The 16,050-nt window shown below is 45.1% G+C and overlaps 1 protein-coding gene across 4 annotated transcripts in view; it reads left to right on the top strand.

The window, feature by feature from the left end:
- SGCD (sarcoglycan delta) overlaps positions 1-16,050 on the top strand; it is a 543,119-nt gene that overhangs the window by 403,342 nt on the left and 123,727 nt on the right. For all 4 annotated transcript variants that reach the window (XM_010970037.3, XM_045506731.2, XM_010970036.3 and 1 more), the window contains one exon: positions 13,844-13,931. In XM_010970037.3, the coding sequence (XP_010968339.1) occupies positions 13,844-13,931 (88 nt within the window). The remainder of the gene's footprint in view (positions 1-13,843; positions 13,932-16,050) is intronic.

The following is a 16,050-nucleotide window of genomic DNA, read 5'->3' on the forward strand; positions in this document are numbered from 1 at the left end:
GCTAAGTCACCTCTGTTGGTTCACACCACTAGCCCATAGAGGAGCCACGTTCTGTACCCGCTCGTCTGCCTAACATTGGGTTCTTAACCACCAGGGACAAGCAGAAATGTTTCATGTCCTCATAGCTCTTCCGGTGTGTTGGGGTGGGCAGAAATTAGCAGCCATCAGCATCAGGGGCGGATGCGCTTTTACGTATATACATGTATGTGGTTAAAGGTACAAGCGTGATGCTACGTTTCTTACCTGTGCTGTCTCAGTTAATCCTTCCAGCTCTGTAGGGGAGCTACTCTTACTGCCCCGTTTTCCACATGATTGTCCCCATTTTCCAGTTGAGGAAACTCCAGGCTGTGTGGCCTAGGGCTCTGAACTCAGAAACATCAAAGCTGGGTCTCAGCTGAGGTCTCTGTGTTACTGAGTCCAAACTCATTCTGCTCGTCGCACGACAGGCCGATAAACTGGGAGACGAGGTGATGGGGCAAGGAATAGCGACTTTATTCGGAAAGCAGGCAGACCGAGAGGACGGCAGGTTAATGTCTTGGAGCACCATGCTACTCAAGTCAGAATTCAGGCTCATTTTATACTAAAAAGGGGAGGGGGTGTGGTTGTTTGTTGCAAACTTCTTGGTGTAGGAATTCTTTGTTCTTGCAGCTGTCCAAGTGGGTCAGGTCATGGTGTCCCTGTAAACCTGCCACAAAACAAACCGTATTTTCTATTCTGCAACTTGGTATCTTTATATAGTGCAAAAGTGTTAATATCCTTAAGGGTCAGAGCCTTGGGAATAGGCCTCCTGTGTATTTCAGGCTACAGGCCACGCTCTTTCACAAAAGGTGCAGAGCCAGCCAGACTAAGCCTAGGAAACGGGGCACAGGGTTAAAGCCAAAGGAGCAGATCTAATGTGGAGTCAGATTTGTTCTTTTCTGTTACATGTGCGGTTCCAAAGCCCAGCACAACCACAATAGCACAGCCAAAGGAAAGGCTTAAGTGACCCAGGGTTAGGAGTCCAGGTGGGCTGGCTGGTTGTTTGGTTGGTTTCTGTGTCACTGGGATTGATAGGTTAAGAGACACAGCCTCCGTTGAGTCTGTCAGCGTCGGGCTGGGCGTGTGTCTTCCATAACAAATTACACTGCAACTCTCCCAGACGAAAGACTGATGTGAGCGGCAATTGTCTTTCTCTCTGTGTTAGCAGCGCCTACCCCCACTTGTATTTGTTTCTGAAAGGCTCACATCCTCTTTACCCAGACTGCTGCTCAGAGATGCTTTTGCCTCCCCAGCGGGCCACGCACCATTCTGTGAAAGGTCAAATCCAAAGCAAAAGGCCCACTGCTTGAGGGAGGAGGACGTGCAGACACAGCTGAGGAATGTGTGGGGGCCAGCCCCAAAGCCTGCGCTTGTGCTCCCAGGTCTGGGGTGCTCAGGCCACTGCGAGGGCACCACGCGTGGAAGAGCCCTGCTCACAAATACGGCCAAAAGTCAGGCAAGTGTGGCCTCCAGAATTTCTGCAGCAAAGAACAGGAGTAGAACAGTTTTCACGTGTCGCTTTCCAGGTTAGGAAAAACAAACTTCCATGAAAAAAGGATATCTTAATCTTGGAGTCTATTGAGTTTTAATGCTGTAAGATTGGACTCAGCTTGACCTCCTGGGGCAAAGACCAAGCTGCATCCGTGCACTGCAGGCTCCCTGTTGATTGACTTTCTCAGAAATCCTGGTCATGTCTCCCTCCCACTCTGTGAAGGCTTCACTAACCATGCCAGCCCCTACCAAAGTCTCCCCTCCATCACAGCTCTTTCACCTCCAGTGTAGACTTCACATTCCATGGCATTAGAACAGAGAGGAAGTGCTCGAGTCCAGAGGCCTGAGCTCTCTGCAGTTCACCAGCAAGCAAGCCTGGACACGTCATGCCCCACACCTACCCTCAGTCTTCTCATCTATAAAATGGCAGTGACATTACTCACTAGGATTGACATTAACCCATCCAACAGGTGTTATTGAGAGCCTGTCGTGCATCAGGTTCTCCACTAAGCCTGCTCGTGGCTTTTAAAGAGATAAATCCAGAGATGTTTAACAGATGTATTAACAGATGTATTCAAAGTGACTTGTGAAGTAACACTTCTCCAAATGTGTCCTGCCATGTTTTCTACTAATATGTAGTTTAAGAAAAATAAAATTCTATAATTAAGTAGATTTTCAAACTCGTGGGTACACAAAGCTAAAAAAAATATGTTGATGTGGGAATTCAGGAGCTAATAATCTCCTAACAAGCATGGTGGAGCTAAAAGGTAGAAAAAAATATGTTGAATTTCCTAAACTCCCTGTCCCCACCCCTGGCCACAACAAAACCTTTTTTGTCAGATTTTTATTTTATTTTTAAGAATGGCTACAAACTGTTCCTACAACTCAATATCAAACAAACAAACAACCCAATCAAAAAATGAGTAGAAAACCTAAATAAACATTTCTCCAAAGAAGACATACAGATGGCCAACAAGCGCATGAAAAGATGTTCCATGTCTCTAATTAATAGAGAAATGCACATCAAAACTACAGTGAGGTATCACCTCACACCAATCAGAATGGTCATCACCAAAAAGTCTACAAATAATGAGTGCTGGAGGGGGTATGGAGAAAAGGGAGCCCTCCTACACTGTTGGTGGGAATGTAAATTGGTGCAGCCAGTATGGAGAACAGTATGGAAGTGCCTTAAGAAATTAAAAACAGACTTACCATATGATCCGGCAGTCCCGCTCCTGGGCATATATCTGGAAAAAATGAAAACTAATTTGAAAAGATACATGCACCCCAGTGTTTATAACAGCAGTATTTATAATAGCCAAGACATGGAAACAACCCAAGTTCCCAATAGACGTTTGGCGTAAGATCACACACACACACACATACACACACACACACACACACACACACACACACACACACACACACACACACAGGAATATTACTCGGCCATAAAAAAGAATGGAAGAATGTCATTTGCAGCAACATGAAGTGAAATAAGTCAGACAGAGAAAGACAAATATCATATGATGCCATTTATTTGTGGAATCCAAAAAATAAAACAAATGAAACTATATACAAAATAAAGAAACCTACAGACATAGAAAACAAACTTATGATTAGCAAAGAGAAGAGGGAGGGAGGGACAAATTGGGACTATGGGCTTAACAGATACAAAGTACTGTATATAAAATAGGTAAGCAACAAGGATTTACTGTACAGCACGGAATTATATTCAACATCTTGTAATAGCCTACAATGGAATATAATCTGAAAAAAATATAAAACTGAACCACTTTGCTGAACTAACACAATGTTGCAAATCAACTTTACTTCAATTTAAAAAAAGAATGGCTACTCACATATTAAGAAAAAGCTTTCTGCAGAACACTAGGAAATACCAGAAAGAAGGTTCAAGCAGTCGCTGAAGCTGGCATCATGTTACATGCTGGGAGGGTGAAATTGCCACCTGAGATAAAGTATAGGAAAGTGCGTTGGATGTTGACGGGCGCCCCTTCACAGTCTGTCTCTGATGCCACGTTGGTTTTGGATTGTTATTTGAATCTTAATGCTATCTTTCCAAAGACAGCAAAGGCTCAAGGTGACTTTTTACACCGCTGTTACAATTCCTAGCACCGTGTTGGGCGCATAAAAACGGAACCAGTTGAGCTCTGACTTTGACTTCCCCAGCCAAGCAAGGATAAAACATCTGCCTCTTTACACATCTCCAAAGCCACCTCTGCACCAGCTGCCCTCCCTCAGAGCTTAGTCCAGGCTGCAGCCTGGCCCGTGGGCTCTTGGGTTGGACTGTGGAAGAAGTCATTCTTAGCCGAGGTGTCCCATGTAACCCACAGATCTGACCTTACCCCCAAAGAGGAGAATATCGCATTTTCTCTTCTCCTTTGGGGTTCACTACATTTCAGGAACCTTGACTAGCAAATGTAAATTAACTGAGAATGTTGTCTCCCACTGACTTGTTTACTGTATATGTAATGAGAACCCCTCCCTTCCCCTCGCCTCAGCACCCACCCACACACATACCCACACACGCATGCCAGAAGAATCACTGACTTTTCTCTCCCTGAGAAATTTTGTTCAATTCTTTGTAACCTTCAAACTATGAGAAATTTAACTGGAGATGTTACCTTTAAGTTAACGATTGCATGAGTGTATGTCTGCCCTCTTACAGGAGCCCCAGTAATGCTTTCTAGAGAAAGTAGAAAGTGAATTTTAAGCTGCCAGAAAAAAAATCAACATGAAAATGCACAGATTCTTCTGTGAGTTTTGTCAGCTGAGATAGTTTAATTGTGAACATTTTGCTAAAGGAGCTTTTAGTGTTCACTGTGGATGTACAGTGGAACTTAAAAGCTGTGATGTAGAGTGAAAAGAAATGCCAATTCCACACCTCAATTTATCAGACTCAAAAGTAATTCCTACTTAATGTGTCCCAGGTTGAATTCTTAAGTCCCCAACCTCCCACATAACGAACACTCCCCTCAAATACTCTTTCTCCCACTGTTCTTTGTCTGAGTAAGGAGCCTACTGCTTCTCCAGTTGCCAGGAAATGGAAGAGCCATTCTTGACTCTACCCCTTCCTCATTCCCAAACCTAGTCACTTACCAGTTTTAAAATATATATATTTAACTTCTCTCCTTGTCTTCCCTTCCCCCACTCCAGTTCTGGCTGTCATCATTTCTCACCCGGATGAGTGCAGTAATCTCCTACCTAGTTTCCCACATCAAGTGTTGCCTCTTTCTTGTCAGTCCTCACAACTTAGCCAGAGTGACCATGTTTAGATGAAAATCAGCTCAGATCCCTCTGCTGCTTAAAACCCTTCAGTGACTTCCCACTTCTGAAGAAAGCTTAATATCATTTAACTGGCTTATAAGAGCAAAGTGGGCAGATGGATCTATCAGCTACTTAGACGTACCACAAACCATAGAAATAGCAAAGTACAGCATTGATGCAGAAACAGACGATGGAACAGGCTCTGAGACAGACTCATGTTTATTTGGGAATGAATATATGGTAAAGGGAGCACCACCTACTGGCAGGGAAAGGAATAGTCTCTTGGTAGGTAGTGTCGAGGACAGTGGCTTGTCGGAATTCCCACCTAAGCTATATACAAAAGTGAATTATACGGGCAATAAAGACTTTGTATGAGAAGTGAAACTCAAATGTGATAGAAGAGAACGTAACAAATGAACTCAGCCAGGAAAGGATTTCTTTGTGAAACCCCAAGGAACCATCTTTAAGGAGAAATAAATGCATTTTCTTACATCAAGATCACAAATTTCCTTTCATCAGAGGACAGTGTGGGCAGAGTTAGCCAAGCTGATGGCAGACTTGGGGAATCTGTTCCCCTCCCTCCTTTGATCTGTAAACCACAACCACATTGTCCTTTCTCTCCGTCCCTTAAATATACCAGCCCCTGCCCACCCCGAGCCGGTACACATGTTTATCCCTGTCTGAAAAGTTCTTTCTCCTTCAGTTCAGCTAACTCATTCCCATTGACCTCTATGATCTCAGCCAAAACGCCTCTCTCTTAAGAAGACCTTCGCTGACTTCCCAGCTTCGGGTAGGTTTCCCCGGCATGTGTGCTCATTTCAGCTTGCACTTCCTGTTCGTTGTACTCATTGCAATTGCAATTATGTAATCGTCTAAGGAACTCTTAATTTCGTGCCGGTCCTCCCCACCAGGGCTTGTCAGCTCCAGAAGAGCAGAGGCCACCTGCTCAGTACTTGGAACAGTGCTTTCTGCCTAGAAGATGCCTTTAAAATGTTAATGGAATGAATCAATGCCAGTTGAAAGAGAGCATATTCCATATCATGTGCCAGATGGGTCCTCCAAACCCAGAGAAGATGCCAGGCATCTTTCAGCCTTTATGTCAGCAACAATTGGGGGAAACGATTTGTGCCCCTGCTTCTCCCTGTCATCTCGAGTCTCAGTGTCTCAACTCTCATGTGTTATCGCCTACAGTTCCTTGGACTCCAGTGGGTGGTGAACAAGTCTTTGTTGATTACAGCTCTGTCCTGCCTCCTCCCACCGCTCTCAGTTTCTTGTGCTTAGACCAACACAACAGCCATGCTTCATAGTTTGCCTTTTGAAAACTCTCTTCATTTGTCAACCTTCATTTAATTACTTTTTTTGTTCACAACTCTCACTCTCTTGACTCTTTATTTGATCTGAGCGTTCAGCAGCTGTTTATTGAAAGCTTAGTGGGTGCCAGGAATTTGCCAGGCATTAGAGAAGTTGGCAGTCCCCTTCCAGTGTTGACATGCCAACATAACCCCACAAAAGAATCACTGAACAGAACAGCTCACCTTCGTTAAATATCGAGAGGGACCTGAATGCACCCAAATCCAGGCACAGCATAGAGAGTATCTGTACAGGGATGCTGTGATGGAAAAACTGAACCAGTTCCCAGCTTAGTCTGAGTCAGTGTTTCGCAGTGTAGCTTCCTTATTCATGACAAGAAAACGTTTTCAAAACAGTAGAAATCCACCCATGCCCCCTTATAAAAAGATATTACCAAGTAAAGTGGAAATAACCATCCGAAAGTACTATTTTTTGCTTTTTGGTGTTTTTTTTTTTTTAATTGAAGTATAGTTGGTTACAGTGTGTCAGTTTCTGGTGCACAGCTTAACGTTCCAGTCATGCATATACACACATAGATTCCTTTTCGTATTCTTTTTCATTCAAGGTTATTACAAGATACTGAGTATCGTTCCCTGTGCCGAAGGTATTGTTGTAAAATACTTGTCATGCTTTTACAAGGATCAGTTCAGAAACAACTAAAGCATCCTATTCAAAATAATAATGATGCTAATGAGATATGCAATGGTTGCTGGGGATAAATTCACAAACTACTTTTGGGGATGATGTTAATGACATCTAAATTTGGGTCAGTTTCCTTTTTCTAGTCATATCAAGAGTTAGTATTATTTAGTGAACACTGATCACTGTAAACAGTGTTATGGTTCCTACCACAAGGAAGCTGATGACTTCTGATTACTGTGTTTTCTGGGAGCTGCCCAGGGGAGAATGAGTGAGAGCGCTGGGTAGAGAACTGGCCTTGAGAAGCCCACCCACCATTGTCTAATTTGATATTCCTAAAGTCAAAGTCCCATGGAAATAGATTTGTTTAAAGGAGAATTTGCTAGTAATGTGATCCACTCCAGAGTGAAATCACCTGTCTGTGACATGTTAAGCTTCCTGCCTTCTCAGAGATGAGTGCCATTCTGAGATCCCTTCTGAAGTTGTAGATCTTGGAATTTGGCAGTGTAATATAGCTTTCAAAAAAAAAAAAACCACTTAAAAAATTTTTTGAGTAGTTTTATGTATACAGAAAATTTGTAGAGATAGCACAGAGCGTTCTTATATACCTGGCAGCCCATCTCCCCTATGACTGGCACATGGCATGAGTATGGTACCTTTGTCTCAGTTAATGAACCGATATTGATACATTATTACTAACTGAAGTCCCCCTTTATCCAGATTTTCTCAGTTTTGACCTAATTGTCTTTTAATATCCAAGGATCTCGTCCAGGACCTTTATTGGTCATGTTCCTTTAGGTGCTACTTGGCTGTGACACTTTGTCATACTTTCCTTGGGTTTGATGCCCTTACCAATTTTGAGGAGTATGTTTTGCAAAATGACCCTCCCCTGAGATTTGTCTGACATTTTTCCCATGACGAGATGGGGGTTATGGGTTTTGAAGACGAAGACCCCAAAAGTAAAGGGTCACTCTCTTCACCTGTAACAAGGATGCATACCAGCAACATGACCTCCCACGGTGGACATTGAGCTCGATCGCCTGGCTGAGGTGGTGTTTGTCACATCTCTCCACTGTGAAGTCCGTATCTGCCTTTCCATGCTGTATGCTTCAAAAGGAAGTCACTATGTACAGGTCCTTAAGGAGTTGTAGGTACATCTTTAAGGAGTAGGGCGTCAACTCTGAAAATTGTTTGGAGTTCTGCATGGGAGATTTGTTTATTCCCTCACATTGATCTAGTGAATCATTGATTTATATCGGAATGAACTCATGGGTATTTATTTTATGCCTTGGGTTGTAATTCAATGCTATCATACTTGTTTTGTTGTTCATATTGTACCAGTTTTGGCCATCCAGAGCTCTTTTACTTGTCCCTGTGTCCCTTTGACATGCTCCTGCAATGCTTTTCTCTTTGTTTGTTTGTTTTGCTTTTGAGCATTTCCTTCCGTTCTGGCACTGCAGAATGTTCCAGGCTCATCTCTTATATTTCTTGCCCCCTGTCCTTGAATCGACAATTTCCCAAGGAACCTTCCTACTGTAGGTTTTGTCTGTTTCTTTGTTACTACAGTTGATGGAAGTATTTTGGTAGCTACTGTGCTGGGCCCTTGACATATACTGTCTTTGTTAATCATCGTATCTTCACCATTAGGTAGCCTTTAACTTCCTCTCATAAATATAGAAACTAAGGCTTAAAGAATAGAAATGGTTTACCCAATGCCACACAGCTAATCAGAAGTAGAGTTGTGATTCAAACCTAAATCTGACTCCGGAGCTCCCACTCTGCACCATTACGTCTCAGGCCAGCCTCCCCTGTTTTCTCCGTCAGCATTAGGTGGAAACCATGCTATTGTGAACTGCCCTGCCTTTTTGTTGGGAGGATAAGAGAAGCCAGCCGCCTGCTCCTCTGGGGAGACGCCTCAGGCTTCCAGCCGGGGTCATCCCTTCCTTCTCTGAACTTCGTTCCCGCTGAGAGTGGAAAGCCTTCCCTGAACTTGGAAGTTGTAGATGTGCTGTCTTCAGGTTTTCTCTGCTTATCTGCACTCCCAGATCAGATCGCTAGCTCCTCCGTGGGCAAGGAAAGTATACAACCGAGCAGGATTATCAAGCGAAGTAACTTGAGAACACACTGTGTTGATCTGGCCGCCATGAAAAGCAAGTATTAAAATCTGTGCCTTTCCTACCAGGAGAGCATAGATCCCACTGGAAGTGATATCACATTATGACCATGGTTATTTCCCATTGGCTTAGTCTCCCGCTGGGCAGGGAGCTTCTCCAAGATCAAGGTCATATGTTTCCCGCTCTCCAGGGCCGAGGGCAATATATAGCGTGTTCTAGACAGTCGGTATATATACAATGCTGAAGAGAAGCTCTTGGGTCCTGGACATACACTACCTGCTCTTGATTTATAGGTTTAACCTGCTTTCCTCTTAAGAAGGCAGAGGCATGACATGGCTCTAGAGCTGGACAGACTGACAGCAGTGAGAGATGAGACCCCAAGACAGCACGTGGAGGACAAAACTGAAGGAGGGGTAAACTTACAGGGTCACAGAGAAAGGAAGAAAAACTCATGGAAAGAACTGATGAAAAGTGGGTCGATGAGAGGGGGCAGGCCCAGCAGAGCTGGATCTGCAAACCTGCAGTGGAGGAAGCAAAATAAGGAAAGAAAGTGGGAGGATCCATGGGACAGAGCCCTGGAAAGGCTCGGGAACTAGGAGCCCCTGTAGGACTGAGAGCCATTGTGTGGCATAGTGGAGCAGGGTCACTTACCCACGAGGCATGTTGGGCTCAGTGCCCAGGGCCCACAGGAGTCATAGTGCACCCTGGAGTGGGGCTGACAGAAAGAACTGGTTGGAAAATCTGCATAAAAACCAGTTAAACTCAGCATCTATCCCGAGATGGCATCCCCAGTTGACCCACAACTAGGGAAGTACCTCTTTTCATCCTAGCAGAACATAGGAGGCTGGTTTTCTGGAGAGTTTAATTAGAACAACTCGGCTCTGGATGTTAGACACCGAGGAAGTCTGGAGTGAGGCACTGAGAACAGGTTTAATTGAAAGTCTGTCGACTGAACAGCAAAATGCCCAGTCCTCTCCTCCTCCAACATGCAGGACTGATTTCTATATACCTGGCAGCCCACCACCCTCCTGGCAGGAGTTTAGAGAATTCATCTTCGATGAAACCAGCCCACAGGTACTGACTGCCCACAGACAATGACATTGGAGCTTCTCCATTGCATTAGCCAAATCCCCACTACTGTACCCTATGGCAAGGTTTATGCTTCCAGAAACACAGACCTTCCAGGCAGTATTTTTATTCCCATCTAAGAGAGGATAGTGTGCCAATCAAACAAGGAAGGGATGATATTAAAATGAAAGTTCAAAGAATAAGAAAAAGCTCATGAAAATTAAAAGTGTGATAGTAGAATAAAAAAAAATCAACAGGAAGATTGGAACTTAACGCTGAGGCTGTTTCCCAGAAAATGGAACCTAGAGAAAAAGGACTCAACATTAGGAGGGGGAAATAACCCCAAACTAGAAAATAAAGCATTTTTTTACCAGGTATATGAGAGGATTACAGCCAGGTGTCCCAGGATAGAATGAGGCTCTTTGTTTGAACCCTGATGTAGCAAAGACTCTGTTTCCCAGCGTGTTAACATAATAGATCAATTGATGCTAAATTGTAATATTTCGATGTGGCAATAAAATGGAATGACTGGTTTTATTTTATCTCTTGCTATAAACCTTGATCAAAGCTGTTGGGAGTTTTTTTTTTCTCAATAGAATTATTTGAATAGTATTCAGGGCAGACAGATAGTATTTAAAGGTATGGGGATTTGAACGGTAATGGTGAACTGGCCACATGGAGGGAGATCCTTTGAAATCAGGAAACAGAATATTGGAGATAGAAGATACGCCTGACTTAGTCCGCAGATGGGTTGTGAGGATTAGGCAATGCAGAGAGGTCTTTATCTTTTTCCGCCTTCTTCCCTTCCTCCTCCCTGCTTCCCCCCCCCACCCCTTCTCCACCTCTCCTTCCCCCTCTGCCTCCTGCCTCCATCACTAACCTGCCCTGTCCTCACCCTCCCCTCACCCTCATCCTCCCAACTACAGAGGACCTGCTGTGTGCCTGGCGCTGGACCAATGAGTTCATTACATAGAGAATTTAAAATTTAAAAATTTTAATAAGATGCGTATTTTAATAATTTAATAACAATATGTGCACCATCGCACCTATCAAGAAAGTGAGGCTTCGAACCCTTTAAGTAACTTGCCCAAAGTCACCCAGCTAGAAGGGGGGAGAGGAAGGAGTGGAAACTGGTGAGTTTACTTCAGGGCTTCTACTGCGCGTGTGGCCTGGAGACAGGACTCAGTGATGCTATTAGCCCTGAGCCGCTGGCGATACGGACGTTGCAGAGAACCAACGGCGGAAGAGTTGAGTGATGTGCTCCAGGTGACACACGGGTCAGCGGCAGTGGACTTGATCCAGTTCTCCCGTTCCAGGTTGCTCCTCTCTCCGCTCCGCAGTGCCAGGTTGCTGAGCGTGGGGAGAGTTAGCACGTTAACTCCTGGAAACACAGGGCCTCCCGTGCAGGTTCCAGGTTCTGATTTCTCCTATTACTTGTATAGGTCCGGCAAGCCCTGCCAGAGGCAATGCCAAAGAAAGTATTTTAGGCTAATATTTGTTTCCTGATGGACAGGGAAAAAAACAAAAAACAACCTTATGTCAAGATTAGATTCAACGTATTTCTTCCTCCCTGAACCAATTAGAAAACAAACAAACACTTCAGAAACCTGCTTTCATCAGGCACAGTTTTAATCTCAAGCTATTGTAGGGAGATCACCGTGAAGCAGCGGTGGCCCTGGTGTGGCAGAAGTCCTCCCTCCTCAGCACTGGGACAAGAGTTCTTCCCCACGGTTGACTGGTTCTCATGGCTTGAGTGGGTCCTGGGTACTGGCTGTCCGTTTCAGCAGTGAACCCTGGGTGAGGGAGACCCCGGCTCTGGACCATTAGTCCGTGGAAAACGCCTTTGGGACACCGCCCCATCCCCCCCCCAACTTGTGAAGTCACCTCAGGCCATGGTGGGGGCTGCCCATCAGCACAGCCCCTGCCACTCTGCCACCTGCAGGCTCGGCTGGGGCCCCCAGTCGCCAGCTTTAGAAGGAAGAAAACATTAGCCCATCATTCCACGGCCTTCCTACCTCCAAGGCTCCATCTTTCCATTCCAACTTGGGAAAATCATTTCCACCTTCTTTTCAGGCTTAGCTCAAGCAAGAAAGCCACCTCCTTTGCTTCTCAGTCCACAGCCTTAAGCCTCGAGCAGTCTCACCCTTACGGAAAGTTTCCATACACGCTGTCGGCAGCTCCCTGATCACCCTTGCTGTCCTCGGCTGGGTATGGGAGGTGTTGGCACCCATGTCATTGTCCCCATTGGAATATAAGACTTTGAAGGTGAAGAGGGAGCCTTATGTATCCTCCTTTCCCTCACAAATCATGGGATGGTAGTTTTTCTGTATTTGAGATTCAGTCCATAGTGGTTTTACTGAATTTTCAGGCAGATTTATGCCATGTGGTAAGAAGGGTTTAGAAAGACGAGGATGGTCACCCACGTTCTTTGTTCTAGAAACAACTGTCTGGTTACTGACACGTTCTTTCTGAGTTCCATCCTTTAGTTTCTGGCTTTAGTTTACTCCTAGAAAGGAGGAATGTCTGAGCCAGGGACTGGCAACCTGTGGCCCAAGGGTTACATCCAGCCCTCTGCCTGTTTCCTTATAGCCAGTGAACTAAGAATAATTGTTGGATTTTTAAATTATTGTGGGGGTGGGGGAAAAAGGAAGAAGAATATTTTATGACAAAGTAAGATTATATTAAATTTAAAATTATATTATTTGGAATCCGAATGTCACTGTCAGTGAAGAAATTTATATTGGAATTCAGGCATACCCGTTTGTCGACTAGTGTCAATGGCTGGTTTGCGCGAAAACGGTGGATTTGAATAGTTAACACAGAGACAACGTGTCCCATGAAACCTAAAGTATTTATTATCAGGCCCTTGATGGAACACCATGCCAGCCTCTGTTCTGAGTCATTCTCAAATGCGTGGCACAGTGTGAAAGAGGAATCAGGTGCCCTTTGTGACAAAAGACAGATTGGTTGGAGGCACAGGGTGCATGGAGGACAAGAAATCTGGAGAAAGAAAAGAAAGAATTTGTAAATGATAACCATTATATTAAAAAAAATTTAAAAATAGATAAGCTTTTTTCTGTATTGGGCAGGAAACTATATTCAATATCTTATAATATAACCTTTAATGAAAAATATGAAAATGAATAGAATATATGTATGTATATGCGTGACTGGGACATTGTGCTGTACACCAGAAACTGGCACATTGTAACTGACTATACTTCAATAAAAACAAAAAAGAAAAAAGAAAGAAAAGGAAGAAAGGGGAGGCAGAGGCGTCCTCTGAGATGCCACATCTCCTGGGCTTTGTATGCACATGTGACAAACATCTCCACGAAAATGTCTCCATCTTCCTAAGGAGCAGCAGGGTGCTCACAGCCCATGGATGTGCCAGAGGGGTAGACTTGGGCTGTGCCACACAGCATCTTGCTCTCCACTAAGGGCTCTCCTTGGTTCCTTTGGAGAAACTGTGAACCAGAAAGGATGAGATTAGGAGAGTGTCAGTGACACCCAGTCCTTCCGTGGACCAAAGCTAACTACATCTGCAGTAAGATGGAAAGGGCTCTGTGTCCCTTTTGTCTCTTGATTCAACAAATGTGTGTGTGTGTGTGTGTGCGCGCGCGCGCGTGTGTGCATGAAATCTATTTTGGGCATGTTTGTCCATCTGTGTGTCTCTTTGGAGAACATCCATTTTGGCTAAGTGCCAAGTAATGATCGTGTATATGGGGATTATTAAACATTGAGAATTTTCAAATAAATACACATCGTTTAGAACTTGGCTGAGATCAGTTCAGCCCCTTGGAAAGCTGGGAGTACAGTTTTTTTTGTTTAGAAATCTGCCAGTTTCATGTGTTTCTCCTATTTTCTTATTATAGGGTAATGCTCTGTACTTCAAATCTGCCAGAAATGTTACGGTGAACGTTCTCAACGACCAGACTAAAGTGCTAACTCAGCTGATAACAGGTGAGAACAGAGAGAACTTAGTGCCTGGTCCACGCCTAGCGCTCAGGAAACAGAAGGGAAGGTTGAACGAAACACCATGGGATCTAAAGAAAGGAGTGTCTGCTAACACATTTCAGAGTGTGGGAAAGCAGAATGGTGTGTGTGTCCCATGATTCTACTCAAGGATAGTGTCTCATCACATATACACATTGAACTTATGCAAATCTGATGATGATTGTTTGCGGGGTGGAGAGGAGAAATAAACTATTTTTCATGCAGCATGGCCCCTAAACACAAGCCAGCTGCTTCAGCTGGTGCTCAACCATGGAAAAGCTCTCTGCTCCAGAGCTGGAGAAGCTGGCAGTGTTGGATTAATTGGAAGAGAGCACAGTATTCGAAAACCATGCACATCATACTTCATGGGTTGTAAAAGGGATTTTTAATGGGAGCTTGAATCCAGGCCATATTTGCGGTGCATGCTGACTTTGAACCTAGTTTAATTGCAAGATGCAGATGTACCCCCACCAAACAGGGCCGTGTGGTTCCTTTTAACAGAGCAGATCTGCTCTGAACAGCTGCAGAAAGCACCCACTGGGCTTTAAGCTGCAGAGTCCTGAAGTTTAAACAAGGATGGGTTATTCACAATCATGATTATAAAGATGAACACGGACCTCATGGTCGTGGTCACGTGTTGGGCAGTGTGACCAGTGCCCCCTCTGCCTCTGTAGGTTATGAGCAGCAGTAAACCAGAGCCATTATGCACCCCAACACTGGAAGGAATAAGGGAGGTGATGTCTGAATGGCATGGTTCTACTTCCAGACAGAAGATGCCATTTGTTTGGCTTCAGGGCTGAGAGAGAAGTGTACAGATGGACGTTTTGAGAAGCCAGGGGCCCAAATGTCCTGAAACATTAATGTGCCAAAAACATCTGGAGCCCTGCTAATAAACCTGCCACAGCGAAGCAGGTGCCTTTGTGGCCAGAGTCTTGCTGGGGAAAGAGCCTCGCTCTGCCAGTGCACGCGGGGCAGTCTGCAGAGTCACGGCCAGTGGGTGACGCGGACCATCTACCACCGAAGGATCTGCCGCGCCGCCAGGCAGAGCCCAGAATCTATGCACGCAGCTGGATCCACTGCCTCGCTTCTGCAACATCTGGCCAGCAGTCACAATGCTAAATAATTAAATAAACAGCTTCAGTAAGCAGTGATGGAAGCGGCGTGTGTGCATATTGCCTCCAGGAGGGAAGTAAATCCGACCTCCAGCTCCCAGCTCCCCGCGTTCCAAAGGAACTTACTTAGCCCGTTGATCACTTGCCATTTTTGTGTAGTGGGAGATTTCGTTTACAGAGGAGATTTTGTTTTTATAAAGCTGGAACTGCCCAAATGACTTGTTCAGCAAGAGTCGGTCTCTCTCTCCCCCTCCTTCCTCCTCCTCCCCTCTCCCCTCCATCCTTGCCTCCTTCTTGCCTCTCTCTTCCAACTCCCTTCTTTTCTCCCCTTCATCCCTCTCGCCATCTCCCTTTGTCCACCTCTGCCTCCCCCACTCCCTTGCTGTCTCTCTCCTCTTCCCTCTCTTTTTCTATGCCCCCTCTTTCTTTCTCCTCCTCACCCTCCCCTCCCTTCTCTCTCCCTCTCTCTCTCCTTCTCCCTCCCTCCTTTTCCTCTTCCGTTGCTTTCTCCTCTCTCTTGCCTCGCTCCTCCCTGTCTTCTTTCTGTCTCCCCTGCCCAGAGCAGGCCCCTGGAGCTGAGACCCCTATCTCTCCCTCTTAAGGTAAGGCTCAAGGTAGCTAATATTAAATGAGATGGGAAAAAAACCCATCCCAGCCCCAGCCAGCACATCCTTTCAAGGTGACTTCTAGAGAGGTTAGTAGCTGTGTTCAAATGGAAATCCCAGCATATACACCCACGCACAACCACACTGAAGTTTTCCTTCGGGATTCTCCTTTGCCGTTTGTGCGCATGGTGGAAAGCACAGAGAAGTGCCAGGAGAAGACAGCTCCCAGGGCCTCTTGCACTTGGTGGAGTACTTACCCGACAGCGAATGGCTCCTGCGGTCCACGCGGCCAGGTTTACTAAGGCAGTCCTGAGGATTCAAGAATTCTCCTGCTTATTACCTAAAGAATGTCTCAAGAGCCCAGAAGGA

The sequence above is a fragment of the Camelus bactrianus genome, chromosome 3 (genome assembly GCF_048773025.1).
Source record: "Camelus bactrianus isolate YW-2024 breed Bactrian camel chromosome 3, ASM4877302v1, whole genome shotgun sequence".
NCBI lineage: Eukaryota > Metazoa > Chordata > Mammalia > Artiodactyla > Camelidae > Camelus > Camelus bactrianus.